This window comes from Miniopterus natalensis, chromosome 14 (genome assembly GCF_054644295.1).
Source record: "Miniopterus natalensis isolate mMinNat1 chromosome 14, mMinNat1.hap1, whole genome shotgun sequence".
NCBI lineage: Eukaryota > Metazoa > Chordata > Mammalia > Chiroptera > Miniopteridae > Miniopterus > Miniopterus natalensis.
The window spans coordinates 57,113,390-57,137,998 of NC_142094.1; the positions used below are offsets into that span (position 1 = coordinate 57,113,390).

A 24,609-nucleotide genomic window follows, 5' to 3' on the forward strand; every position below is an offset into this window, starting at 1 on the left:
GCAGGTGCGGGAGGCAACCGATCAATGTTTCTCTCTCGCATCGACGCTTCTCTCTCCCCCTCCCTTCCTCTCTTTCTAAAATAAATAAAAACTTTTTTTTTTATCTAATAATCCAAGTCATGGAATTGATAGATTGCCGGGAAATATGCCATATTATGGTTACCAGAAATGCTAAAAAGACATTTGGTAAAATTCAATATCCATCCCTGAGTTTCTAAACATCTGAATAAAATAAGACCGGCAACCATAGGACCCGAGAGATGCCAGTGTACTAGATGGAAATTAAATTCACAAACACCCAACTAGACCTTGTAAGCAGCTGTTTCTGGCTAAGTTAACGCTGCAGTAACGAACCTCCCTTAAGTCCCAGGGACCTGCAGCACGAAGGGTCGTTTCTCACAGGTCACGTCCATTCCAGCTGAGCTGTGGCCCCCAGGCCCCGGGCTCTGTAGCAGCCTTTGCCTGAGTCCGGGCTGGCCTGTGGCAGAGGGAGGGGGACGTGGGGGTTCCTGAGACATCTGCCCAGGGGGCAGGAGCCATTCCTGTCCACTTGTCACTGACCAAAGTCGGCCCCACGACCTGGCCAAGGCTTCGGTCAGGAGGGTGAGACCCGGTTGCCTCGGCTTCGTCAAGGAAAAGGGCCGTGCCCTCCTCCCACAGAGGGGCTCGCGAGTAAGGTCTGCAGGACACTGAGCGATGAAGTCGAGGTGAAGGTCAACACTGACCCCGGGGGGGGGAACGGGAGCCTTGGAAAGATGTGACTCTGCTCTGACTTTTAGAGAGATTTATAAAACCTAACCCAGGAAACGTAAAGGAAGGTGCATTTGTAGAAAAGGTAAAACACTAATGAAGTGCCTCGGCAGAGGACAGTGGACGACCCACAGATCCAGCGCCTAAGCTGGACGTCCTATGAACTAGATGGAATCGGGCTGAGAATGGCCAGCACCGGTGACGCTGGGCGCTCGCCCTCGGCCCTGCCCCCAACTCCGGCGCCATCCTTGCTTTGCAGAGGAAACTGCAGCTCTGTGGAGCTGTGTCCCTCTGTGGCTGGTCTTCTCGTGAGGCCCAGGAACCAGCTTTTCTCTGGAGACACAAAAGGCGTGAGGCCTGCTAGCTCATGTGGCTGATTTTTAGGGTGTCTGCCCCATTGAAGTCCCCCCGCACCTGTCTCTACGCTCCCAACCAGCAGCCCGCGCTGCGGCTAATTCCCACGCATCTCTAAACTGCGTGATCGGCACCACGAACATCTCTGTTCAGAGGCTAAAGGTAATGCACTTCTCTTGGGCAAAGCGGTTGACCCGCCAGCAGGCCGGGCCACCCGTGGCTGAGGCCTGAGGATATGCAGGCCCGTGGGAGAAGGGCCGACCCTCGGCCAGACGCCTCCACCGAGCAGCATCGGAGTCTCGAAATATGTTTGTGCCTTGATGGGAGGCCAGCAGCTGGGGAGGAAGCTTTGCAGGTGCCTCCTGGACGTTGGGGGGAGCGTCACTCCAGGCGGGGACTGCAGCAGGACACCGCCTCTGGGACGGTCTGATGTCGGGAGGGGACGCCGCCACTGAAACCACACGAGGGGGAGAATTTCCACGAGGCCCCGGAGTGGCCCAGAGGACGACGTGGGCAGGGTGGGGAGACCCCTGCGTGTTTCTGCAGCTCCGGCACATGAATATTTTGTCTCACGTCTGCGTCCAGACGGCAGAGCGCGAGCAAACACCCCCCCGCGCAGGCCCCAGTGACGACAGGGGCCTCGCGTGGTAGGTAAAGAAAGAAGTGTATTTCAAAGTGGGGACAGTTGTATGTTACAAAAGTCACTGCGAATCTTCAACTAAATAAATAATCGAACGTCACGTCCTCGGGTGCGGAATCTCGTTCTCGGGCTCAGCAGTCACGCCCGGCTCTCCGCCTGGCGGCTCCGGGAGCGCGGCACTGCCCGGTCAGCGGACGGAAGGGACGGCCGACTTCTTGGGCATCTGCTTTCTCCTTCCTTCCAGCAAGGAGACCACTTTCTAGAGAGAGAAAGCAGGTGACTGTAACCGAGGGTGTCGCGTGTTTTCTAAGTACCACCAAGTGAGCCTGGAGAGACGAAGAGAGCGTCCCCACCTGTCTGTCGAACACCCTGGCCATCTCCAGGACGCCTTTGCCAAACTGAAGGAGAAAACACAGGGCGATGTTGAGCGCGCTCGCCCCCCGCCGGGGTTCCCGGGGCGCGGAGTCATTTACCTCGTTTCTCACGCTCGCGTCTGCCCCTTTGTCGAGAAGCAGCTGGACCAGCTCCTCGTGGTTGTTCAGCACGGCCACCTGAAGCCACAAACCGAGAAGCCGGGGTGAGCGGGGCCCCCCCGGGGGTGTCCCCGCCGCAGGTGGGTCCAGGAAGCCACCGGCATCCCCGGGCAGGGGCCCTGGAAGCCGTGCGGATGGGCACGTGTGTGGGCTGTCACTGCAGCCGTGACGAAAGCGGCAAGGGACGCGGAGACGGAACCTGCCTTCTCCGCCCCGAGACGGCCTGAGAGGCGCCCGGCTGGAGCGGGCAGAAGGCGGCACGTTCTTTGTATCAACGGATCTGTTTTGATCCTCTCGTGGCCTTGGGGATGGGGGAGGGTGATTCTCAAAGAAATAGTTGTGAAAAGGAGCGCAAAAGTGCGGCGGTGACAGCCCGGCCGCTGTGCGTGGTGGCCGGGCATCGATCGTCCTGTGCACCAGGAGGTCACTGGTTGATTCTGGGTCGGGGCACAGGCCCGGGTTGCAGGCTCGACCCCCAGCAGGGGGCGAGCAGGAGGCAGCCGATCAGTGACTCTCTCATCACTGATGTTTCTCTCTCTCTCTCCCCCTTCCTCTCTCTGAAATCAATAAAGAGGTATTAATAAAAATAAAAATAAAAATAAATAAAATTATATGTGTGTGTGTGTGTGTGTGTGTGTATGATGGTGACTGCCATACCCTTGTTAACAGGCCGATGGGGAACCACACAACCCAACCCAGGGCTGGGACACAGCTGGACGCACGGACTTGCCTGGTCGCAGAGAGACCGCGGCCCTGTGCCCCCTGGAGGCCGGGCTGTGTGTGGAGGACCTACCATTAGAGGGGTCTTCCCACCCTTGTCCTTCACATTCACGTTGGCTCCAGCTTCGATTAGCAGGGAGGCGACCCTCTGGTTCCCCGAGACCGCGGACACTCTCATGAGTGGGGTCCAGCCTGAGCCGGCGTCCGTGGCGTCAACCTGGGAGGCCATGGGCAGAGCTCTTAGTCCAGTTCCTCCTCCGTAAGGGCGTTCATCAGAAACTTATAATATTGATTTGCCCAAATTCCCCTAATTCAGAAAGCAGCCTTTCTAGACTTAGCAAGGGGTGAGTGGACCGTGCTCATTTCATTCAGGCCGATCTGGGGTGAGCAGCTGTATGAGGGACCCCTCAGAGGGGCTGAGACGCCCCGGGAGTCCCCACTGGGAGCTTCGTCCACATTTTGTTCACATGGGAAAAAGATGAGGCCCGGCCAGTGTGGCTCAGTGGTAGAGCATCGACCCATGAACCAGGAGGTCGCGGTTCGATTCCAGGTCAGGGCACATGCCTGGGTTGTGGGTTCGATCCCCAGTCGGGGGCGTGCAGGAGGCAGCCCATCAATGACTCTCATCATTGATGTTTCTCTCCCTCTCCCTTCCTCTCTCTGAAATCAATAAAATAAAAACTTTTTCAAAGGAATTACCTAATGACTGAGATTTTCCCCCCGAGGGACCCTTTTCTCAGGCCCCTGGGAGGGGCAGCAGGAATCCTGAGGGCCCACAGTGTACGCCTGGACGCCCCTCAACCGCCCTTCAGAGACAAACTAGAACAAATCTTCCGGGAGACATGACTCTTCTCGACTGGAGTTTGTTTTCTGGGCCATCAGTTTACTTTCTCGATACTCTGAGCCATCTGAAGACCGTAACCGGGGGGCATCTGTCCATCATTCCGTCCTCCCACACCTCGAAAATTCTACTGAACGCCTTTGAAGTCCTGAACTAAAGGTTCCAAGGTTATCAGCAGGTACAAAAACCGAGCCGCCTCCAGGCCCCCGGCTTCAGGAGCCCAGGCTCCGCTTCCACTGGCAAAGTCACATGTGCCCTTCCGACGGCATTTGCCCAAAGCAGCCCAACGTGCCCGCCTCAGGCAGAGGCACCAAGAGCTGAAATCTTCGGGGGGCTTTGGGTTTTTTTATTCTCACCTGAGGCTATTTTTCCCATTGCTTTTCAGAGAGAGGAAGTGAGAGAGAGACAGAAACATGGGTGTGGGAGACACATCAACTGGTGGCCTCCCACATGCGCCCTGAGACCGGGGATCGAGCCTGCAACCGAGGTGCGTGCCCTTGACCGGGAACCGAACCCAGGACCCTTCAGGCCCCGGGCCAACGCTCTAACCACTGAGCAAACCGGCCGGGGCCGAACTCTCCTGTTCTTGACACAGCCGGCTTGCTCCTTGGAAAGTTCTATCGTGACTAATCTTTAAAGCAAACCGAGCATGAAAATGACCTAATTCAAAGCAACGGGAGCTACGGTCTGTAAGCGTCCCCAGCGTCTTCGGGTCCCCAGCACCTGGGGCGTATCTGGATGCTCGGAAAGGCCCCGTGACGGACTGAAGAGGTGAAGGAGGGCGCGGACAGAGACCAGACGGCGTTGGCGTGGACCTGGGCACGGTCGGTCCCGCTCTGGCCTCAGCTCCGGCTCTCTTTCCACGATCCTCTCATACCAGCTCCACAGTGACCTTCAGGAGCCTCTCGCTGGGGAGTCAGAGAAGCTCCCCCAGAGTCCGGCTGCGAGGCCCCCGCCTCCCGGGCCCTGCGGCGGGCACCCCGGGCTCTCACCCACGCCCGCGCTCGGGGCGGAAGGCCGTACCTCGCAGCCGTCCTTCAGCATCCACTCGACCACGTGGCAGTGGCCCCCGTCGGCGGCCCAGTGCAGAGCCGTGCAGCCGCCCAGGTCGCGGGCCTTCCACGAAGCGCCGTGTCCTCGGAGATACTTCACGACGTCCAGGTGTCCGGCGTAGCAGGCGAGCATCAGGCTGCGACATGCGGAGGAGGAAGCGTTGGCGGCGGGCACAGTGCCACCCTCCGGTCTGCAGTTTGCCCCCCCGCTCGCCCTGAGAGAGGAATCCCCATTCGAGTGGAAAAGCCACGGAAGTTATTCATATGCAGTGAGTGCGTGTCCAACACACTCGAATTCCTGCAGCGTGGAGACACAAGGCGGTCTGTCCATACAGCGGAACATTATTTGGCCGTAAAAAGGGAACGGAGCACTGAATGTTGGCTCCCACGCGGCAAACGCGGCAAAACGTGAGCGACTGGCCAGCCCCGGGGGCAGAACGCAGCTGCTTAGTGTTCTACTCTGTCAACTTTCCTAAATGTTCAAAATTCTCAAAATAGAGACGGACGGTCCACGTGCCCGGGTTGCGGGCTCGACCCCCAGGAGGGGGCAGGAGGCAGCGGATCGATGTTTCTCTCCCTCTCCCTTCCTCTCTAAAATCAATAAAAACTTTTTTTTAATGTTACTATTCAAAAGGTATCTCTCTGTCCAGAGAATGCAGAGAGTAGGTTTGCTGACTGTAGAAGCCGATGTGTGACGTGCGGTCTCCCCATCTGATGGGCGTCTGTGGCCTGGCCGTGGACACTGGCCTGCAGGGCACGGGCGTCGCTCGGCGTGTGGTGCCACGTCCCTGAGCCCGCAGAGCTCTGCATCCCGTCACCCCCCCCCCCCCCGCGAGCAGCCCGCTCTGGGCAAAGCCGGGGCGCACGGCCTGCGAGTGTTTCGGCATCTTCGGGGCACCCACCTGTCCTTGCCGCTCCCGTTCCTCAGGTTGACGTCCGTGCCGTTGGAAATGAGGATCTTCACAAGCCTGGGGGAGACGGGTTGGAACGCAGCTGGGTAAGGAGCTCCGGTGGGCAGGAGCCCACGATCGCCCGGCCAAAGCGCGCCACACTGCACGCAAGACGCACCTTCTCACCGCTCCCCTCGCCACCTCCAGAGGCCAGCTGGCCTTAAAGACGGGCGTCATTAAACCAGAAGCCAGAATCCCGCCTCTCCACACGGAGGACTAAGAATCTAAAGATGGGGTTTCGCCCTTTCCGTGGGTCCCTCCTCAAGAGCAAACTATGCACGTAAACAAGCTGAACCTTCAAGCTGCAGCTCCCGGGCACTTAGTGGCCATTCCAAATACCTTTCCAAATGGCAGCACTTCATGGAAATAAATTCCTACTTTGCAAAATGGCATTTTAGTTAAAATATAAATATGACTGAAAAAACAGCTCTTCGTCTCTACGTCTCTCCATGTGGAAGAGCGACAATGAAGGGGGTCGGTGGAAATTCTCTCAGCACCCTATCGGGGAACTTGTTTGTTTTCCAGAATTAATGCCCCTCCCGCCTTTTTAAAAAAAAAAAAAAAACAATTCAAATTCCAATAGTGAGTTTTTTCAGGATACACGTAATATATTGCAAAGCAAGGTTCGGCGGCGAGCCCTCTTCCCCACCACGGCTGTGCGCTCCTGCGCCCCCCCCCCCCCCGCACACCCCGCAACGCGAGAACAGGCCCGAGCCCGCCCAGCTGCCCGCATGGGGCACGGTCCCGCCCCTCCGCCCACCCGCCCGCCCCATCCCGGCTGCAGCCTCGAAGGAGGCCCCGCAGGTCCCGGGGCTGCACCCACCTGGTGTAGCCCTTCTGCGCCGCCACCATCAGGGCGGTGAGGCCGAGCTTATTGGGGACATCCACCTTCACGCTGCTGGGGAAACAGGGGCGGGTGAGCAGCCCGAGCGGCTCCCGCAGATCCGCAGCGGCCTTCTGCGGGACAGGTGGCTAAAATGGCTCATTTTACCGAGAATCCCAGTTTCTTCCGGGCCATTAAATTTCTGTTGTCTCAGACTGCCCTGCCGAATATTTTTAAAAGAGACAGATTCACAAGAAAAGGAGAGAAAATTACTGTAATTTCATTTCGAACAGGCACATTCTTCAACTCGGACCATCACGGGAGCTGACAGGACACTCGGTGAGGAACACGGGTCCTTACGTGAGCCCGAGGATCTGTGCAGACCCCCAGCTCCAGGGGACAGCAGCCCCCACTGGGGACACCACGCTGTGCCCTCGGCTCCCCCTCGCCCGCTGGCACAAAGGGCTGCCACGGAGACGAGCGCAGGGCCCCTACGCACCAGCTCAGCATTCTGACTTCCGGGGGGACTCCTCCCCACAGTACAGAGCCCGGTTCACAGGCGCCTGGCCTTCTGGGGTGCTCAAGCCGCTAGTGCTGGAAGAAGGGCCCTTACCGCCAGCAGCATGGGCGGACCGGGGGCACTGCGCTAAGTGAGTGAGTCGGGCAGAGAGACAGAAACCACACGATCTCACTTACGAGCAGGTCTAAGGAACAAATAAACAAACCAAATGGAAGCAGACTCTTAGATACAGAGAAGAGGCTGACAGCTGTCGGGGGGCCGGGGGGCCGGGTGAAGAGGCGACCGGACTAAGCAGAGAAAAAACAGCCTCCGGGCACAGCCCACGGTGCAGTGCTCACCGGAGGGCAAGGGGAGCGGGGGGAGTAAAGGGGGTGAGTGGTGACAGAAGGAGACTTGACTGTGGGTGGTGAGCACACAATACACAGATGACGGGCCCGGCCCGTGTGGCCCAGTGGGCTGAGCACCGACCACTGCGCCAAAAGGTCCCCCATTCGATTCCGGTCGGGGCACACGCCCGGGTTGTGGGCTCGATCCCCAGTAGGGGGCGTGAGGAGGCGGCCGGTCAATGTTTCTCTCTCCCCCTCCCTTCCTCTTTCTCTAAAATAAATCAATAAAAACATATAAAACATATAGATACACAGATGAGGTATTATAGAATTTTATACTTGAAACCTACATAATTTTATTAATATCACCCTAATAAACTCAATAAAATTTTCTTAAAAAGGAAACCGGGAACGCAATCACTTTTACAGTCGTGTGTGTGCACACACACGCACACGCACACGCACACACGCACACACATGCACATGCGCACACGCACACATGCACCCACACGTGTGCATGCACACACACACAGAACCCGGATAACACTGTCCGTTTGCCATTTAGGAGGCAGCCTCACACGCCCACCTGCAGCACCCGCATCGCCTTCTCCCTCCAGCGTTTTAGCGCCTTTTGAATTAGAAACAGCTGACTTAGCGGTTCCTCTGTTTCATCAGGAACCAGAAATGGGGGCTTTGGGGGTGAAACTTGCCTAAAGGCTACGGCCTGTAAGCAAGACTCAGGGATCACTTCTGGGAGGAAAGCGCGGCGCCCAGGCCGGACCTGCCTCTTCCAGGCCCCGTTCGGTCGCTACGAGACCTCCACGGGCCCGTCTTCCCTACTCACAGGGCTGAGCTCACGTCGCCCCGAGATCGGTGCTGGAGCCCGGCTCGGGCATGCGAAGCTTCCAGAAAATAAAATAAGCTGCACCGTGCTTTTCTCTGCGCGTGCTGGGTGCTACGGTTTAAAAAATAATTATTTCTAAATGGCGGAGTTCTCTCACCCTCCTTGGAGTATCCCGACCAGCAGGTCTTCGTCGTTCACGTTGACGGCTCGGTGAAGGTGCTCGCAGCTTATGGGCTCCCCTGGAGGAAGGGCGCAGAGCAGTCACCCCACACGAAGGAGGCCTCGTCCCCTCCCCTCCTCGGCCGAGGGGCAGCTCGTGTCCCCAGGGAGGCCCTGCTCCCCCAGCAAGCGCACCTTGCGCTTCCCAGCCACCGTCTTCTTCACCGAACAGGACCCGGCTCCCACACACTGAGAGAACACGCAGATTGTCTAAGGACCTGGGGCATTTTCAAGTTATCAAAGCATTGCTTTGGGAATGTTGAGTAACGTGAAAATAACCCTTCCAGGTTTTGCAGGACTTAATAAATGCCTGACACGCAGGGAAACGGTCCCCAGTTGTCACAACACGCCGCGTTCTCTTTGCCAAAAAGTCCCTGAAGTACTTGAACAAACGAAAGAAGACCGATGGCTGTAACATTGGAAATCCGAAATTTCCGTTCTCCCCGGGAAGACAACGTCCACGCCGGCCTGTCTCCCCCGAGCTGGGGGGCAGAGGGGCTCCCGCCCAGAGAGGCCGCCCCGGGGCAGGGGAGGGCACCGCCCGGGAGGGCAGAGCAAGGAGACGGGCGGAGGACGGTAAAGGAGCCAAGGGAAGCGGGCAGGACGCAGGGGCACCTTTGGGACAGGGGACCCTGAACGCCCGGGAGAAGACAAGGGGGTGAGAGGGCAAGCCGCAGAGTGTGGGCACAAAGGGGCGAGCGAAGGACGCCCAGCGTTCAAGTCACGTCGCGGCTCCACTGTTTCACGTTCCGCGACTAACTTTTAAATAATTATTAAGCTTTAACGAAACAATACGGGTGAAGCTCTCAGAACAGCACCTGGCCCATCTGAGTCTCCAGCAGGTGCCTGTTGTTGAGGCGACAGTGACGGGCCGGCAGCTGACCCCGTCCCCACGGCCCCCCTTCCTCCTGCCCGGTGCCCAGCCCCCCACACGGGGAACACCCACCTGGCCCCACAGGCGCCGAGTTTATAACCCCTCGTTTCAGTCACCTCGAAGGTCTCACCCACTCGTTCAGCAAACGTGTATTAAGGACCTTAGGTGCCAGGTCTTGACACCGGGGTCCCCAGAGAATGAGGCAGACACGCCCCTCTCCTTGGCCACTCACAGGGCGGCGCCCGCTTTCGGCCTGTTGTTCTAAACCCTGGAAGGAAACACCCGCCCACCTACCAGGCGTCCCCCGTCCCCAGCACGGCGCCCGGCCTGCCCCGGGCTCAGCCCAGCGCTGAGCGGCTCTCGGGCAGCCCGGCCTGCGGAGGCCGCCGGCCCTGTCGGCCAGGAGGGAAGGAAGATCCCCGGTCGGCCCTGTGGAGGAGGCTCAGGCACCGTCCCCGGGGACAGGAGCCACATTCCCGTGGTTTCCTGGGAGGACTTTAGCTGAGCAGAGTACAAACTGGGGTGTGGGGGGCAGGGGAATGGGGGTCGCTGTCAGAGCAGCCTTTAGCCGATAACCTTTCTCCTTCTTGGAAAAAAATTAAGTTAAGCCAAGTTAAAAATGTTTTAAAATAACAATTTTGTCTGCTAGAGCAAATCCTGAAGATGCTTTAGCCACTTTATATTTCCTTTCCATCGTTCCACACATACTTTTAGACCAAAAGCTTTAAATAAAAACATCACGATGAACTGTCAGAGGGCAATGCCCACACAGCCCCGGCCCTCCCAGGAGGTCGCGCCCGGCCCCGCGGTCCCGCTGCGCGGCGAGGGGAGGGGTCAGGGCTTTGCCCCCAAAGGACATTTGGTAAAATCTGAGGACATTTTTGGTTGTCGCAGCTTAAGGGTTGGTGCACGGGATGACCCCACAGCCAGGAATCGCCCAGGCCCCCAGCGTCCACGTGCGGAGGGGCAGAGACCCCGGGCCGGAGGAGCGTGGACTCAGGACGATCTGCCAGGCGACCCGCCCAGACTCCCCTGGACAAAGGACACCCCTGGGAAGTCTCCCTCCCCTCTCGCCTCCCAGCAAAAAGCAGCAAGGAGGGAGGGCGGAGCGTGGGACGGTCTCGTCTCACCAGACAGCCCCACTTCTGAGACTCAAACTTCAACTGCCACGAAAAACACAGAGACAAGTAATTTGCAGACTCGTCTAGAACGTAGGAAGTTCGTTCCATTGCTACCAAATTTTAAATGCGGTGTCCTAACCGAAGTCCCATTAATTTCGCTGTACCTAGGGCCTCGGGCAATGCCCTTTAGATCCTCATGCCGACCACAACCCTGAGAGCCGGGAAGGCCGAGCCGGTCGTCCCTCGTCCCCGGCAGGAGTCGGCCGCTCAGGAGCTCAAGGAGGGTCTCGGCAGGCCACGGGTCCCCCCGGGTGTTTAATGCGTGTCAAGACAGCGATCGATTCCCTGCACGCATCCATTTGTGCTAAGTTTTGAATACGGCAGGCACCCCAAATAAGTAGATATGCCGGCACCCCCGCAAAGTGTTGAATGAGAGGGACTCCCACAGCCTAAAAGCTTCAGAGAAGTGCTGGCTTCTTGAGCTTTTACAGAAACCTGAGAAAGCACACGCAGCGCCCCGGGCACTGTGCGCTGACCCCTCGGAGCCCCCGCATCCGCCTGCCCGGCCGAGCCTCGCGGCCCTCCCAGGGGGGTCGGCTGCTGGTGCGTCCCGCCAGGGAGCCCCGCAGCGCACAAGTAGCGGCAAACGAAACAGGGTCGTGTTGCGCTGAGTGGCTGAGGACGGTGCGTGGCCCGGGGCAGGGCCCTCTGCTATTAGGTCATAATTAACTAGTCCGGCTCCCGCGAGAGGTGATCAGCCCTCCGGTTACTTATTCTGGGAACAAAGGGACACCCCCAGGAGGAGGGAGGCGGCATAGCTGTTCGTCACCCTCGCCTGCTGAGCTCCAGCAAAAAGCTGCAATAACTGCACCCGGGGCGTGACGGACAGCTCGTTCTCAGCGCGGGCTCCGTAACCCTCGCAGCCACGGAGACGGCAGGGGGGTGGGAGCCAGGCCAGGCCAGGCGTGGCTGACCGAGGAAAGCCCGGCGTTCACGTGCATGTGCGGGAGACGCAGGAGGGAAAGGGCCGTGTTCGCCGAGGGGGCCGCCCACTCCCGCGCGAGGCGCGAGGCGCGAGGCCGGAAGAGCAGACAGGAAATTCCAGCGCGAGCCAAACGCTCCTCCCTCCCGCCCCCGAGTCCCTTGAGACTCTGTGGGCCCGGCCCAAGGGATGGCCATCAATCGATGCGAGCGACTGAACATAAAGCAGGCAGGCGGTGCCTTTTCCTACTGTGCACCCCGAGGGCGGCAACGACAAATACTGAATGGAGGCGGCCCGTGGGGAGGAGGCGTCCACGGGGGCTCCAGGCAGGGTCAGGCAGGACCACGGGGGTGGGGCTCGGGGGACACCTCCTGGGAGAGGGCAGGGCAGAGTGGTCTCCGGAGGGGCCGCCGCTCGGGTCCCGTAAGAGGGTCGCTGAGAAGTTACCACCACCGGGTTGCTGCGGGGCGAGGGCACCCTGCCTGGTGGAAGCTGCGTCTCCACTAAAAGCCGTGAATAAGCGATGAGCTCGCCGGAGAGGAGATTTGCCGATTAACAAGCGGCAGCTGTTTCTCTCTCTAAGGGCCAGCTGATTAAAACGGCACGGGTCTCGCACTTCACCTGGAAAGGGGCCGGGCATCCCCGCTCAGGCGGAGGACCTGCCTCGGATTCGTTAAAGCCGGCCAGGCCGAGCGCAGTCCCAGCCCACGGGAGCCTTCTCCCGGGTTTTGCACGAGGAGCCCACTTCTAATCCGTCTTTAGCCTGAGCCGTCTCCTTAGGAGAGTCCGCCCCGCACCTTATGACGATGACAATAGCCAGGGGAGCGGCCGCCAGCGGAGGGAAGGGCCACCTGGTCCGACTCCCGGGAGGGCCGGAGGCCGGGCGCGCGTCACCTGAGCTGTGACCGACAGTGAACCACTCAGGAGGCCCCGGGGTCATCAGCAGGAGCCAAGGCCCCGCCTCGCCGTGTCCCTGCAGCACGTCCTGTCTGACGGCCCATGGAAGCCAGGGACTGCGGCGACAAATGCCCCAACCCTGGGCCCGTCGGAAGCCAGCCTGGCATGGAGAAGGCCCACCTGTCCGTCCCCCCGCCCCGCAGCCCGTCAGCGGACAGACAGAGTGGACAGTGGTTCTGCGTCCCTCAAGAGCTCCAACGGTGCCCAACTCCGCGTGGACCTGGGCAGGAGGTCCAGAGGCCCTGCCCAGGCTTCCACGTGGCAGTGAGGGAAGCAGGGGGCACTGGGGCTCCGGTTCCTCTCCCTCCCTCCCTCTCTCCCTTCCACTGTCTCTGAAAAGCAATGGGAAAAATATCCTCGGGTAAAGATTAAAAAAGAGTGGCACTGGTTGCCCACGTCTCTGAGATGTTCCAAAATACCGACCAGGGAACCCTGGCACCCTGCTCGCCCGGGACGGCGGAGGTGGGGACGCCCCTCCCTGGCCCTGTGGGCGGAAGCAGCGCTGGGCTTTCCCGGCTCAGCACCCAGGGCCAGCTGTGTGGCGCTCCAGGCGCCCGCTGACGGGGACTGTGCTACTTCCAACAATAAAGATAAATTAAAAAAAAAAAAAAGAGGCGCACACTGAAGTTGTCCGAAAGGGACGAGGCACTGAGGGCCCTCACCTGAGGACGCGCCACAGGCAGCCTGGGTCCTGCGGGGACGGAGCTCGGCCGCGGCTCTCCGCCCGTTTCCTGAGAAAGGTGCCCCGCCCTTTTGTACCCGGGGGCGCCCAGGGCAGCGCTGGCACAGAACCCGCTCCGGCTGGTCAGACGGTCGGACGTCCCGAGGCGACGCCCAGGCCGCGCCCGGGCACTGCCGTCTCGGGGAGGAGCAGGCAGGGTGCTCCGCCCGGCCCGCTGTCGTCGCGGGCGCCAGGTGCGGGAGCCGGGAGCGTGTGCATACTCACTGGTCGTGGACGCCGAGGCCACGGGGCTGTACGCATACTCTCCGGAGGGGCTGCTGACCTTCAGGCGGAATCTGTACAGGGTCCGTGGCTCCAGACCCTCCACGACGTGCTTGGTGGCGTATCCCCTGGGGGGAGACAGGACACGGGGTGACTGGGTCGGTGCTTTCTGACGGTGACCGGGGGTGACGGGGGGGGGGGATTCTGAATGCTGCCCATTCCGGGAAGGTCTGACCCTGGCTGCTGTCACCTCCCAGGCTGGACCGGGAGGCCCTCGAGCGAAAGGGACGAGCCACGCGTGGCACCCCCACGCCTCCCAGCACGTGCCCTGTGCCCGGTGTGGACACTCAGCGGGCGCACGATGTCAGACTGGAGAACCGGTCATGCTCCCCCGTGACGCGGTCCCCACCTAACGAAGGGTCACGTTTGAGAGAAGACAGGCCGCCCGACAGCGTGTGTGGCTTTCACATAGGGTCTCTCGGGGGGGGGGTGTTTGTCTGTCCAGTGCTATGGGCCCAGCACCCAGACAGAGCTCGGCACGCGGGAGGCCCTCGTTCATTCGCGCCGAATGAGGGGACGGAGTGTGGGAGGTGGGCACCAGCTGTCGCAGGAATCTAGGGGGGAGGCCGGCGATGTGGACCCGACTTGAGCGGAACCGAGGGTGGGGCAGGGGCACGTTCGTCCAAACGGGGGAAACAGCTGGGCACGGCCACGGGAGGGAAGGGGTTCTCTCTGGAGGGTCCTGCTCAGAAGTGAGGGACTGGAAAGCGGGTCGTGGGCGGACCGCCAAGGGCCGTGGGTGTTGGTCTAAGGAGCTGGACCCATTGAGGACGAGCCGGCGAAGGGAGAGGAAACAGAAAGTTCCGGTCGCGGGATCAGACAAATGATAAAAGGCAAGAAAATAGGGACAAGGCACTCGGGCCTGCCAGCCAGCAGCTGGGCGGTGGGACCCAGGGCCCGGCAAGGGGGAGTCAGAACAGGAGCCGGTCCCGTGGGGGGAAAGCCGCCGTCGGAGGGGCACAGAGGGACCTGCGAAGGGACAGCTCACCAGCCAGACACCCGGCCGGGAGGAGAGCCCGAGCCGAGGATGGCGCCGCGGGTTCGAGACCGGCCGGCCCGCGACCCCAGCAGAAACCGACGAGTCAGGAGGAGGCTCTTAAATGGACCGTCCCAGGGTCAAGCATCCGAGACGATCGCGTCTGTAAAGCACTTGCTGGTTTTAAGGACCTGAGCAAGGGGCAGGACTAACCCAGTCTCCTTCTGCCACCTAGTGACCGGTCGGTGTCGCCGATGCTCTGAGCCCACACGAGCGTTTCCCAGGTGCACCTGGCGCTGGGGTCCGAGGGTCCGCGGCCTCCGCCCCGAGTGCCCGGTCAGCGTCCAGGCGCCTCCCCGCAGACAGGGCTCGCGCCTCTGGGGAAACGCAGCGACGCAGGCCCGGTGGCTGGAGGCCAGCGTGCTCGGCTGGGCCTCTCCGGGGAAGGCCGTCCACCGGGCCGTCCGCCTGGCCGCCCAGCAAAGACGACATAAATGGGGACCCGGGGTGGCATCCTTTGACAGACAGCTTCCGGGACGAGGGCGGGGGAAAGAAAGGACGCGTTTTCCTTTCCCCACAGAAATACAACATCATCACTCTCACGCTTCCGTGGGAACCGCCCAGCGGAACAACAGATGGCGCGACATGGCGAGCACAGCGTTTTCGAGTAGTCAGGCCACGAGTTATTCTCGTGTGGCAGCTACACGTCCGACAAATGCCGTGTTTCCTTTTTGGGTACGAAGGACGGTTCCTCCCGGGGAAAACGGGGGGAGGTGCGCAGGATCTCCCATTTATTTCTCACAGCCAGAAACGAGCCTACAATTAAAAGTCTAATTTAAGACCATGTTCGTATCTCGCTTTCGGTGTTCCTGAAACGCGGTCTCATTCAGCAATAAACCTGTCAAAGGGGAGAGATGAGGGTTGGAGCAAAGACTAAGAAAAGGTGACCCCTCAGTCACTCTTGTTGAGTTTTCATTTGTGCAACAAGTTTGACGCGCCGGCGGGGTCCGGGAGCTGGGGCGAGAGCACTAGGCCAGCAGGGATCACGCCTGCCTGCCGCGGAGCGTGAATGCTGCTGGGGGGACGGAGAGCAAACCGGGAGATCGTCCCAGCAGAGCCAAGCGTCAGGAGGCACGTGCCCCAAGGCCCTGGGTGGCAGGACGCTCCTGGCGACGGCCTTTTGAGGAGGGGATGTTTCATCCGATGGGAACCCACCGTATAAAACCAGAGGGAAACATGTTCAAGGCAAGGCGACGAGGGAGGTGCTGACGTGGGCCCAGGGCGGCCGGGCTGAGGCGGAAAGGCAGGGGTTGGCTGGAAAGAGTTGGCAGGGGAATGTGGTGCGACGTGAGGTCGACAGGCTGTCCCGGGGAGGCCTGGGGGACCCCAGCCCACAACTGCGGATGGAACAGTCTGACGGGAACCTCGTCTGATTTCATCAAGCTCTCCTGTGGCTCTTTGGGATTTTTACATTTTGGAATTTTAAAACATACCATTAGAATATTCCAGAAGCCTAGGGAGCCCCCAGAGGTTCAGGGGCGTTAATTCCAGAGTTACTGCTAACGCTATTTTCCAAAAATTATGATTCATGAAAAGCGCGAACGCAAATGATGCTGCCGGCTCTTTCCTTTCCTCTCGAAACGAGCCTTTCCAGGGCAGCGGAAGCCGTCCCAGCTAACCGGGAAGGCGAAGGGGCACACTGCGCCGGCCGCCGGGCACCTACGTATAAATGATACCGTAGGTGTGCGTCTTGGGGTCTTCCTCTTCGATCGAGAACTGGGCCCACTGCTCCTGAGGCCCCTGCCGCTTCGCCTTCCTCTCCAGGTCCCAGTGTAATTCGATGCTGTGATGGGTCACTTTGGCCACAACAGGCGGGTGAGGCCGTGAGGATGGTGTGAGTTCTGAAAGAGAATAGCACAGGGTTCATTCCGTTTCCAGAGGAAGAGAGGCGGGCTGAGTGCGGCATTACAGCTGCTCAGGGATCACACTGTGTCTCCCCGGCCTGGCTGGTGTGGCTCAGTGGCCGAGCATTGTCCCAGGGACCTGGAGGTCTCGGCTCGATTCCCAGTCAGGGCACATGCCCCCGGTTTCAGGCTCGATCGCCAGTAGGGGGCGTGCAAGCGGCAGCCGATTGATGTTTCTCTCACTGATGTTTCTCTCTCTCCCTTCCTCTCTCTCTAAAAATATAATAATAATAATAACAATAATAATAATAAACCTCCAGTCAGACTGACCAAGAAAAAAGGGAGAAACCCAAGTTTCCGGGACCAGGAACGAAAACGGGAACATCAGTACAGACCTTACAGACACTAGGAAGCCGATGAGGGATCCTACACGGACGACTTATGAATTCCACAAATCAGATAGCCCAGCAATTCCCGGGAAACCAGAATGTCACCCAAAACACGCCTCTGACATAAAAGTCATTTTCAACTGCAGGTAATTCAGCAGCAGCAAACGCAGGGAAAGCTCTCTACCTCCCCCTTGTCCGCCCAAAGGCAAGATATAAATTCTTCTTTTACTGGAAACTACTCTTATCAGCCCAGAGACGGCACCAGAGGGATCGGTAAACAACCTTATCTCACTGGTCTCCTCCCAGGTTTTTTTCCTGCCCACAGTTTGCTGCCCTTAGAAGCCGAAGACTCCCTCCCTTTCTCTACAAACTATTGCCCTTTGGCGATGCCACATAAGCGGGCGATTCTAAGCCACCACTGGGAATTCTCTCACTGAGCTTTCTCTCCCAGGATGGGCTCTGCAGGGTTAATCACCTGGGTCTCTCGTCCATCTGACTTTGCGTGAAGGGCCCCAGCTGAAGCCCACAGCCGGGTCAGGGAAGGTGTGGCCTCTCCTGCACTACCAAACCCAGGAAGACACGGGCAAGCTGAACACCCCTGTGCCAAAGGACCCGAGACCTTGGGAAACAACCCGGCAGTTTCTTACGTACAAACAGACTGACAGTGTGGCCCGGCAACCCTGCTCCTCGGTGTCCCCGGAACCAAACGAGAGCCTGCACCCAAACACCCACCTGCGAATGGATACGGAAAATCCATCCACCAGCCACCAAACGTGCAGATAAGCCAGGCTGCCCCATACGATGAAATACTACTTGGCGACAAAAAAAATAAAAACGAATGACCGATACGCACAGCGTAGATAAACCCTCCATGCCTTATGCTAAGGGAAGTCGCGTTTGAACAGCTACACTGGGAAGGACTCCACCTCCAGGGCGTTCTGGAAAGGGCCGCAGGCCGGCTGCTGCGAGGGGCAGAGGTGGGGGTTTGACTGCAGAAGGGGTGCGCGGTTAGGGGCCTGCGTCTGTCAGCGTCCCAGAGGATACACCAAAGGGAGAAGCGAGCTTTCAGACAAAGCCTGATGCTTGCGAACGACGGCCAGCAGTGTATAGAAAGGACGGTGTTTTCTTTATTCCAGGAATGCTCCACTGATTTTAATGTGGAAAAAAAATTAAGATCATCAATACGTTAGCAGATTAAAAGAGAAAGAAACAAACGATCGACTCAGATGCATACAAAGTATTTGATAAAATTCAAAACCCATTCCTTGATTAAAAAAAAAAAAAAATACTAACTGAGACTAGAAGAGAGCTTCCTATTCTGACAAAGGAGATCCACCAGAAATGAAAGACGCCCTTCTTGATGGGAAATACTGAAACTGGGAAGGGGAGGGATGCCACCGCTGGCACTTGCGCTCGACGCTTTCCTGTAGGTCCCAGGGAGTGGAAAAGGGAAAATAAATAAAAGAACTGGCAATGAAGGAAATAACTCGTTTAAAATGATAGGATTATGTACATTCAGATTCCAAAAAATAATTGACAGATAAACACAGCAAGTTAGCTACTCATACACCAAACAATTAGAAATTAAATACGACTTAACACATTACATAATTTACAATAACATCAGCAATGCAATGAATCTAGTAATAAATACACAAAATGTGTACGACCTTTGTGGAGGAAGACTCCACAATTCCGTATCGAATGCATCAGCGACAGAACAAATGGGGGATGAGTGAAGTTCGCGGACTGGAAAGTGCTCCCCACAGTGACCTATCAGTTTAACCCCAATGGAAAGCCCAACCATTTTTGTGAAACTTGATAAGTCAATTCTAAAACTGATACGTAAATGCCCATTAAAAAAATAAATAAACAATAAAATTTATATGCAAATACCAAAGGCCGAGAGCAGCCAAGACCCAGGGAGGCTGGCCAAACGCCTTCTGATTAATGGATGAGCCACTCAGCCCAAATCCCTACAGCACCACAAGCGAACAGCAGTCCTATGTAGGTGTCCCCAAGTGTATTTTAAAATAAATGCAGGCTTGCCCTGGCCAGTTTGGCTCAGTGGTTAGAGCGTCAACCTGTGGACCAAAGGGTCCCGGGTTCGATTCCAGCCAAGGGCACGTACCTCGGTTGCAGGCTCCATCCCAGCCCCGGCCCACACGAGAACGGGAGGCAGCCAATCGACCCATCTCTCTCACATCGATGCTTCTCTCTCTCTCTCTCTCTCCCCTTTCCATTCTCTGAAAAGCAATGGAAAAAAATGTCCTCACCTGAGGACACAAAAAAAATTTTAAATAAAAATAAAATAAACAGGCTTTTAAAAATATGTTCTAACCTGATTTTTAAATGCATATAAACCCACATTAAGCCTCTTTCTTAAAAGAAAGAAACCGTAACTAAAAAGCCTCGCCTAACATCATAGAGCTTCGGTCCACTGGCAGATTTGAGCTCTGGGACACAGTGTGCAAACCTGTCGCTGCAAGTCCCGGGCCTCGGGCGCTGGCGCTGGTGCTGGTGCTGGTGCTGGTGCTGGTGCCAGTGCCAACACCGACGCCGACACCGACGCTGGCGCGGGCCCAGCATTCTCCCAGGGCTCCTCTCAGTCCACGGCAGCCACAGGGCTGAGCCCACACTCTGGCACAGGCTCTATTTATGATCATTGCTTTAACAACACTTGTCAGCCTTGCCCATAAGTCACACAGAGAAATAGAAATGTTTACGTGGCCTTCTGCCAAAATCAATCCTTCCGAGGCTTTGCTCTTATTACCAGGTCTATCCCAGAAGGCAGGACAATTTTTTATTAGAAAGATGATTTTTACCAAGAAAAACATGATCAGCAAGAAAACTTCCCTAAATTTCCTACTTAATAAAGCGCGTGCATGGTGAAGGAGCCACACAGGTTCACCTGGACACCTGGGAGAATGGCTGGAAGGAAACGGCCCAAAACCACGTGTCGCGTCTGAAACAGCTGATGCTCCGTCCCAGCTCCAAAAGCCTCAGCGGCCAGCAATGTCAGGCTCCGTCTGTATCATAAATCCAGGAAAGTAAAAAGCAAAATACACAGGCCAAAGGACGGCTGGTTCCCTCTGCACCCTACATCATGCTTCGGCACTGTGGCCTGGAATTATATTTTACGTCCGACGATGCCCCTCAGACACAGCGAGTTAAAAATGAAACTTTTAGCCACGGCAGGTGTGGCTCAGCTGGCTGAGCGTCATCCGGGCACTGGAAGGTCACGGGTTCAGTCCCGTCAGGGCACATGCCTGGATTTCGGGCTCGATCCCCAGGAGGGGCGTGCAGGAGGCAGCGGGTTGATGTCTCATTCTCACCTCGGTGTTTCTCTCTCTCTCCCTCTCCCTTCTCTCTCTAAAATATCAATAAAAAATATTTTTAAAAATAAAATAAAACAGAGCGTGCAAGAGGCGGTAGTTACCTCCTGAGTCCCTGTCTCCCTCCCATTTAGACATAATCTCAGTGTCACCTGAACAGAAAAGTACTGCTGATCGCAGCATTAGCAAAGTCTATACTCGTCTTAAAAAGTCACAGTAATGTTTTTAAAAAATATTTCAGAAGCACCCTAGGCAGAAACAAAGAAAAAGGCTGCACATGTAAGTGTGGCAAAGCAGGGGACCGGGAACAGGCCGGAGAATCCACACGGTTACACGAGTGAAGTCGCCCAGCGTTGGGGTTGGTGTGAAAGGTCAGAAAGAAGAAGCCAGAAAAGCTCGCGGGGGGCCTGGGGGCAGCTGTGAGCACTGGGGGCGCCGCAACCGGTGTCGGCTCCGCGCAGGTAAAACTCAGGGCCGCGGGGGTCAGGCTGACCTCAGTGCCGCAGGTCCCTGAGCCGCGGGGCCACAGGGGCGGGGGGGGGGGGGCACAGGGGGCGGGGCCACAGGGGGCGGGGCCACAGGGGGCGGGGCCACAGGGGCGGGGCCGCGGGGGCGGGGCCACAGGGGCGGGGCCGCGGGGCGGGCCGGGGCGGGGCCACACCTGTGGCTTCCTGCTGGAGCTCGTGGATCTCACTTGAAATCCATCAGTCCCCAGAAGTGACCAGACGTTGCCAGGCAACCAGCTGTGAGCCACTCACTCACCAGGGGCTGCAATTAGGATGTTTCCGTCCAAAACAAAGGATAAATTTCGTTTCATAAATGGAACTTAGGTCAAATGGACTCCACTCCACACTTCTCACCCACTAACTTTGTAAAATAAGTCCCTTGGGGACATGGTCTCCTTTACCCCTCAAAGGAGAAGGGAGCCCGCTCCACGTCGGGGACCAGGGGGGACAGGAGGCGACCCGCCTCGTCAGATAGGCCACAAATAAGGGCCTGTCTTGGCTCTGGAGGGAGCTCTACCACGCTGTGCAGAACAATTACGTTGTTCAGGAAAGCAGGATTTTTCACTAACACAACAGCAAAAATCCAAAAGTTTGACTGTGTGCGTGCTGGGAAGGCTGCGTAAAACACACTGAACAATTACCAAAACTAGCCCTGCCTTGACCAGGCAATTCTACATCCAGACATTTATTTCACCACTGCAAAGCCAGATACACAAGGTTATTTCATGCAACTCCGCTGATAAGTGTTTGTAACAGTAGCTGCACCAGCTTCCTGCGGCTGCCATAACCAACTCCCGCAAACAGAGTGGCTTATCCTGCCTTCCGGAGGTCAGAAGCCCAAAATGGGCCTTGTCCAGCCAGAATCAAAGGCCTGTTCTTCCCAGAGGCTCTAGGGAAGTGGCCGTTTCCGAGGCTTTTCCAGCTTCTGGAGGCTCCCCTCAGTCCTTGGTTCCTGACCGTGTATGGCTCCGACCTCCACTGCCGCCTTCACTTCACCTCCCTGACTCCGCCTCTCCTGCCTCCTCTGGAAAGGACCCTGTTCTCAATCCTCGAGCCACCTGGACAATCCAGGCTGGTCTCCCCACCTTGACGGCAGCTGCACAGCCCCTCTGCACAGGAGGCGACACTCACGGGTTCCTGAGATGAGTATAGAGACACCTTTTACTCAGCTGATCACAACAGCAAAGAGTGGGAGCAAATGGCACGTCTCTCCCTCGCAGGCCGGTTAAATAAATTATGGTCAATTTATACAACAGAATACGTTACAGTTGTTTTTAAAAATGAGGAACTCATTATGGACTAAACAGAAAGCTCGCCTAAGAATAATGCCAGGTGAAAACAAGCAAAGTATAGAATAGAGAAAGGAATCAGAATACAGTGGACTCTTGGACAACACGGGCTTTGAGCTGCCGGGGTCCACTTACACGCGGATTTTTTTTTCAACAGACCTGCAGAGTTCAAACCCAAGTTGTCCAAGGGTCGCCCCGTGGTTGCGAATCTGCATACACAAAGGTCCGGCTATAATTACAGCGAACTTCTGACTGGGAGGGAGGTCGGCACCCCTACCCCCTCATGGTTCAAAGGTCAGCTGTATGAAACGTGCTGTATAAATAGCGATTAAATTGTTTCTGGATGATACAGGGGCAGGAACTCGGTGGCGGTGTTACAAGAATGAAACTTTTCACTATATACTCTTATACTTTTTGACTTTTCAAAACTTGTAACTCTGTTACCTATCCACAGAGTAAAATAATGACGTCTAGAAGGCGCAGAAGGAAAACAAAGAGGAAAAGGAATTGTGAGAGATGGGGAGAGAGCCATGTGGGCTGGATCGGAAAAGTCAGGGGTTACAGTAACAGACGCAGGATGGCGTCTGATTAAAAGGCTGCAGAACAAATTACCCCACAATTTAGCCACCTATCACCTCGCAGGTCTGAGGGTCAGGAGTCGGGAGGTGGCTTCACCGGGTGGGTCTGGCTCAGAGTTTCCTACGACCGTGCAGTCAGCGTGCCCCTGGGGCTGCCTCTGTCTCAGGGCCCAGCTGGGGCTGGAGCACTTGCCCGCAGGCCCACTCGCGGGGCTGTCGGCAGGAGTCAGTCCTCGATGGGCCTTGGCCCCTCACCACACGGGCCATACCACAGGACACTTGAGTGTGCCCGTGACCTGGAAATTGGTAGGTGATCCCAAAAAGATAAAGAAGATGAAAGAGAGAGAGAGGCTGAAGACCAGCCAAGGCAGAGGCCCCGGTCTTTCATAACTAGTCTTGGAGGTGACGTGTCACCTCTGCCACACGCTGTTGGTCACACAGAGCAACCCTGGCACAATGAGGCCGGGGACAAAGGTGAGAACACCAGGCGGAGGCGGGCGGGACCGTCGGGGACCATCTCCGAGGCCAGGGCACTGGCCAGTGGACACGAGTGAAGGAATGAGAGCGTGAATGACCAGGAGGGGAGGCAGGGAGAAGGGCCTGGTGAGCATCGTGAGTGCCCACTTAGACCTGGAGGCTGTGAAAGCAAAGCCACGGAGAGCGGGGCCTGGTCCGGCTACCGAGCCCGATGCCGTCCCTGCCTCGGCCAAGCCTGGGCTCCCGACATGCGGCTGCACAATGCCCCTGGGGAGTCCCTTCCTCTGTTAGGCTCTCTCCTCTGCCAGGAGGAGACTCCTGTCCACACGACCCGCCACCAGCCACCCATTCGTCATGGTCTGAAGCCCCGAGCTGTGCCTTGATTACATGAGCTGACCGGCTCCTGACACCCTGACAAACTCGCTTTCCTCTCCTCACAGACTCCCCGGCTCCTCCTGCATTTCATTCCAGAAAACCCGTCTCTCCTATCTCAGCGCCGGCAATGACACTGTATCAGAACACGACGCAGAGCTGACATCCTGTGCCCGATATGAAGGGACACAACCTCGTCTGTGTAACACATTCCTTGTCAAAACATTTGATTTAAAATATCACGAGGAACAATCAGATAAGCCCTGCCTGGAACATTCTATCAGACGGCTGGCCTGGCTGCTTCAGAAATGTCAGCGTCACGAAAGAAAAAGTTCTAGATGAAAGGAGACTAGAGGAAGGTGACAATTAAATGCGACGTGTGATCCTGGGTGGGGTCTCGGTCACGTAAAAAGGAAGAAAGAAGAAGGAGCGTAAAGGCCATTGTTGCGACCACTGGTTGCATTTGCTTTTAGTATCACATCCAAGAGAAGAAAGAAAATCCCCTTGACTTTGGTCTCGGCAGTGCTCTGAACCCCTGGGGCGCAACACCAGGGAGGCAGACACTCACTCTAACGTGGGTTGGAGGAAGGCTCTAGGGAGGAGAGTTTCTAAGAGACGGTGGTGGCCAAGAGCTGTTTTGCAGGACAGGTAGGTGGCTGGGCAGTGAGCACCTGGGAGGCAGAGGCAAGGAGGCGGGAGTGGGAGAATGAGAGGACCGGCCCACGGAGACAGGCCAGGGAAGGGTTCCCGACCATCTGGAAGGGGCAGGCACAGCTGAAGGAACTGGCCCTGGGGTCTGAGAGAAAGGGATGCCTCCCGGGAGAGAAATGCCCCCCACATGCGGGCAGTGGGGCCCTAGGGTAAGCATCTCCTGTGACGCCCTGGCTGCCACCCGGCCCTGTGAGCTGGAGATGCACAGAACACTGTGCGAGACGTTTACTTGCAGAGGTCCACGCCACCTCGGGTACCTGAGGAGTCACCCTTGGGTGCTGCTGGAATGCAGAAGCCGCTCCTTCAACCCGGCTGGCTAGGTGGGGCCCTGGCGTGGCGGGCAGGTCCTCCAGGGCAGGAGGCCCGACAGCGCTTCCCTTCCAGCCAGGAGGCCAGCAGGTCCCAGGTGTCAGGGACGGGCTGGGCCTGGGGGTGATCTGGGTGAACCTGAGCGCCTGGTGAGACGCGGCTACACTGGCCGGTCGGTTTGCCTCTTCCTGTGACCGCTGAGCATGCGAGGTCAGGATTGCAACGGGCTTTAGTATTAGCGATCGGTCTCACCG

At 57.5% G+C, this 24,609-nt stretch overlaps 2 protein-coding genes across 2 annotated transcripts in view; one reads left to right on the forward strand and one right to left on the reverse strand.

The window, feature by feature from the left end:
- DHX32 (DEAH-box helicase 32 (putative)) overlaps positions 1–24,609 on the forward strand; it is a 57,011-nt gene that overhangs the window by 5,966 nt on the left and 26,436 nt on the right. The gene's annotated exons all lie outside the window — the stretch shown is intronic.
- Positions 1,932–17,535, reverse strand: FANK1 (fibronectin type III and ankyrin repeat domains 1). The gene is made up of 11 exons (XM_016210508.2): positions 17,511–17,535; positions 16,209–16,386; positions 13,453–13,577; positions 8,511–8,592; positions 6,664–6,738; positions 5,793–5,858; positions 4,862–5,027; positions 3,071–3,214; positions 2,218–2,295; positions 2,098–2,142; positions 1,932–2,003 (listed from the first exon to the last, which is right to left on the reverse strand). Exons 1-11 carry the CDS (start codon positions 17,533–17,535, stop codon positions 1,932–1,934), a joined length of 1,056 nt encoding a protein of 351 aa, XP_016065994.1.

Bases quoted from the DNA above. Each gene is read 5' to 3' on its own strand.
- FANK1 (XM_016210508.2), bottom strand. From the start codon at position 17,535: ATGGATTTTCCGTATCCATTCGCAG. The intron at 6,739-8,510 runs GTGAGAGAACTC...CTGTTTCCCCAG, and splicing joins GTCGGGATACTCCAAGGAGG to CAGCGTGAAGGTGGATGTCC. The intron at 5,859-6,663 runs GTGGGTGCAGCC...CGTCTCCCCCAG, and splicing joins GCGCAGAAGGGCTACACCAG to GCTTGTGAAGATCCTCATTT.